This window comes from Dermacentor variabilis, chromosome 3 (assembly GCF_050947875.1).
Source record: "Dermacentor variabilis isolate Ectoservices chromosome 3, ASM5094787v1, whole genome shotgun sequence".
NCBI classification, from domain to species: domain Eukaryota; kingdom Metazoa; phylum Arthropoda; class Arachnida; order Ixodida; family Ixodidae; genus Dermacentor; species Dermacentor variabilis.
The window spans coordinates 172444895-172449370 of NC_134570.1; the positions used below are offsets into that span (position 1 = coordinate 172444895).

Below are 4476 nucleotides of genomic sequence, written 5' to 3' on the forward strand. Positions count from 1 at the left end.
TCGAAATCACGCGACGGGGTGTCCTATGCATCTGTCGGTCCATCCTTCTCGGAATCCGATGTACTGCATCCGGAAACTAGTATCTTTACGGCTGAGGCCTACGCACTGTTGTCGACTGTAAAGCATATAGAGAAATCAAAACTCCAGAAATCAGTTATATATACGGACTCCCTAAGTGCTGTGAAGGCCTTAATATCATTTTCTAAGCACAAAAATCCAGTAATCAATGAACTATATTCCGTCCTATGTAAAGCGTGTATATGTAACCGGCATGCCATCATATGCTGGGTGCCGGGTCATAGGGGCATCGAAGGTAACGTTCTGGCGGACCAGATCGCCACATCAATTGCATCGTATTCTGTTAATCCTACCGCTGCAGTCCCTGTCACAGATCTGAGGCCCTTCTTGCGCAGGAAACTGCGAAACTACTGGCAACGCTCGTGGGACATGGAAACAAATAATAGGCTGCACGTAATAAAGCCACAATTAGGGTTCTGGCCTTCTGCAACAAAATCACGCCGAACAGATGTCCTATTCTGTCGTCTAAGAATAGGACACACATTTGGTACCCCTAATTTTCTACTTACTGGAAGTGAACCTCCAACCTGTGGTAGATGCGGTGAGAGGCTGACCGTCCTCCATGTCCTCTTGGAGTGTCGGAAAGCCGAACCAGAAAGAAAGAAGTATTTTCCACTTGCATACCGTTATAACATCCCTCTACACCCGGCTATGTTTCTCGGTAAGGAACCGCTTTTTAACACCAAGGCAGTTCTCGACTTCTTAAAGGATGTAGTTCTACGCGTTATAAGCCCATTAAATTCGTAGAGCATCCTCGCTCCAGAGGATGCCGCTGCGATAATTGTTTTGAATGGCACATGCCTCCAGGCCCTTGTGTTTCAAGGGCTCTTAGGAGGCAGTAGTGCTCTAGGATATCTTATATAAGCTCATATATTTTTTAGACATCATATCATTCTTTTTAAATGCGTCTTATTGTTCATAGTACACTTCATAAGTCATCGCCATAATTTTATTACACGTACATTTTACGCACTTTACAGTGACTATATTTTAGGCCCCTTTACAGCCACGTCACATCACGTCACAGGGTGGACGGTGCTTAGTCAAGCTGCAGTATCCGCAGCTTTTTCGCCGTCTTCCCCTTTTTCACAAATGTTTTGTTTGGTGAAAATAAAACACTGACTGACTGACTAACTTCACAGAATTCATAACTCCACTGCGAAATCACTAACACTTGCATGGCGCTCTTTGGCCATACCTGGCCCTTGCGCCAATAAAAACTACACATTCATTCATTCAAGTTCGCGGTACAGAGCCAAGACGTCCTGAATGTACGTGACGTAAGGCTCTGTTGACGTCTGCACACGGCCGGAAAGCGCCTTCTGCGCGGCAAGTTGGTGACCGTAGGGGTTGCCGAACGAGACTCGGAGCTTTTGCTTAAGCGAATCCCAACTGGTGAGCTCATCTTCGTGCGTCCGAAACCAAACTCTAGGTGTACCGCCGAGGTGAACGACTACGTTGGCGAGCATGATAGTAGGGTCCCCCCGGTTATTGCGGCTAACGTGTTCGTACAGGCTGATCCAGTCCTCGACGTTTTCCCCATCTTTGCCCCAGAATGCGCCAGGATCACGAGGAGCGGGGAGAGTGATGTAGGTCGTCGAAGTGGGGCGCAGCGGGTGTCGGAACCGGCGGATGAACTGGAGTCAAGACTTGCTAATGAATCGGATCGATTGACTGATCGCATTGTTGACAAAATTATCGTTAACATGAAGACATCTGGGGTTGACGTGCTGGACATCAAGAAGCACGTGGAGAGCCTTGAATCCAGTCTAAATTTTCTGAATGATCTGGTCGATAAGCTGCACAGTGAAAAGGCCTCACTAGTGGCAGTAAACAAAGCCCTGAAAACGGAAAACTGTTCACTTTCCCGAAGGGTCTCCGAGCTCGAGCAGCACTCTCGCATGAACAATATAGAAATCAGGGGTATGTCCTGTACTCAGGGCGAGGACTGTGTTGCTGTTTTGGGGATAGTGGGCTGGAAAATTGGATGCCCCATGACTTCCTCTGATGTCGATGTTGTTCATCGAGTCTCTACTAAAGATAAGGGTAGGAAAAATTTAATTGCTATGTTCTGTTCTCGAACGAAAAAGAACGATTTTATCAGCAAGGCACGAAAGGTAAGGCTCTGCCTGAATGACGTCGGAAAATATGACAACCAGCTTCCCATATTTGTCGATGACCACTTGACACCACAAAATAAGGCGCTTTTTTTCCAAAGCACTGGGGCTAAAAAAAAGCCAACAACTGGAAGCACTTGTGGAGGGACAATTGTCAGATTAAGGCTAGAAAGACTAACGAACGCCGTGTTTGTCGCATTGCGGATGAGTCTGACCTTTCTGTTTTTATTTTGTTATTTTATTTGACAATGTCCTTACAGGCCTCGTATGAGGCATTGGGTAAGGGGGGCGTTGCAATAAGATTAACAAACACACTCAAACACTCACTCACTCAACACACACACTCAAACACAACAAACACACTCAAACAAACACTCAAACTAGAAAATCTATGCGAAAAAAAGCGTTTGAAAATTTTTAATCAGAATACTGTCATACGAGTAAATATTCCGTTTCAATTATTTTTGCTGTGCTAAGAGAACAAATGCTGATTGTTTTCTATTTCTCAATTGATTAGTTCGTTCTTGGTGACCTCTACCAACCACTGACTCTGGCGCAAGACTTGGCAAAGCTGTGCAAACCAACTACTACCTCGTGCGTAATGGCTTCGTTCACTTGAAAGCGGCGGTTTCATCCAAGTTTTTTTATTTTCTTGCGTGTTTGTTCAAAGTGTGGCGTGCGTTCCTCTTCAAATTTTGCGTGACCTAGGGCACGGCATTCATTGGCGAAACGTGTGAGTGCAGGTTTTTTGTTATCGTGCAAATTCACAGTGCGGTATCCTACGCGCTTGTCTTGTCGTAACGATAAATGCGGAACGCTCCGCGAAGAAACGTCGCGCTATGTTCGTTTACTCTCCGTAACACAGGCTCTGATTGTCCCACGGCCAGCAGAATGAGTAAGTCGAATGTTTCCTGAATGATAATGTTTGGCAATGTTGTCTGGCCTGATAACTGGTGCATATGAATAGATGGTGCCCCAAGGAATTAGGAATGATTCTGTGAAAAGGATCCGCACATGTTGCCGTACTATACGACTGTCTGCTGGCCTAGTACTTTTCATGCATTCAAACATGTTTTGTTGGTCAATTATATGGTTCCATTATTCTAGACGAATATAAGTGAAGTCGCTTTTGAAACCTCTGTGGCAGTGTCATTTTTCTTTCCATTTTATTCGCTCACTTTCGTAAGGAAGCTACTGGAGCAATTGCCGTCAATAACAGCCTAATTATATTCACATTAAAACATTCGCCACTCCCATACCTAAAGAACACGCTGACGTTTCAGCTGAGGCGAGTCGCAAGCTCTCCTCAGCCTCAAAAGAAATATAACTTCTAGCGTAGCGGTTCAAATGCCAGACGCTAAAGAAATTCAAACATTCGCGCAAAGCAGCATAAGATCGTCAGGTCACTGCCATTTCCGGTTGTCACGTCACGTCTTTATATTTATGTTTTGCTTGTTGTTCGTTGTCCCTACGACACGTACAGGCGACGGTTGTAACCAGCTGCCATTTTTTTACATATGGGCTTCTATGAAAGCTTCGCTACCAGTTTACATATACCTTGCACATTGTGTCAAGTGACAAACAAGAAGCGAATGACGAAATACAAATAGGCTACAAGTCTGTGCGCTAGCGGATCATTCTATCATATTCTTCGCCACTTGCTTTTCGTAAACAAGAAAAAATAAACAAAAGAGGAAAACCGTCAACTAGGGCCTAAACGAACCATGTGATGACCGCGCTACATATTTAGTAGCGGTGCGAGCGCGCTCTAATAACGAATCCGCAAGCGGTGTTTAACATATAAGACCTGCTCGCGCAGATAATCGAGCTAGCACTTGCTTTCTGCAGTCGGCGTGAATATCACTGGTATGATTTCTGCTTTAGATCAAGACGCTACAGCTTTCTGACCGCCTGCTTCAACGTATTTAGGCGGTCCTTCTTTCTGCAGAAAAAGAAACGGTTCTCGCACCTGTGGTACGCCTAAGAAAGCTTAGGTTGCTGCACAATAGGCCATTCAGACAATAAACGCCGAGTTCACGACAAAACTGCAAGGGGAAAGTGTGGTAACAAAAATCTACAGTGCGCTTAGGCTTCGCCTCTAAGAGTGGAACGCCATAGCATTCAAAGATACCTGACTGCTTCTCATGCTTCCCGGCAACTGCAGCATATGTAACCGTAATGTTTACCGGGAAACGCTGGTGGTGAACGCTATGCACGAAGGCGGGTTTCTAGCAGAAAGGCGGCCTCTTGCGAGGGCCGCGATGCCGCGGAGGCGAGCGCC

The 4476-nt window shown here is 45.6% G+C and overlaps 1 protein-coding gene across 1 annotated transcript in view; it reads left to right on the top strand.

Annotated features, from left to right (window-relative positions):
- Positions 1-1784: 1784 nt before the first annotated feature.
- Positions 1785-4476, top strand: part of LOC142574908 ((3R)-3-hydroxyacyl-CoA dehydrogenase-like) — a 13618-nt gene continuing 10926 nt past the window's right edge. Inside the window, exon 1 of the mRNA XM_075683902.1 lies at positions 1785-2001. Coding sequence (XP_075540017.1) covers positions 1785-2001 — 217 coding nt within the window. The remainder of the gene's footprint in view (positions 2002-4476) is intronic.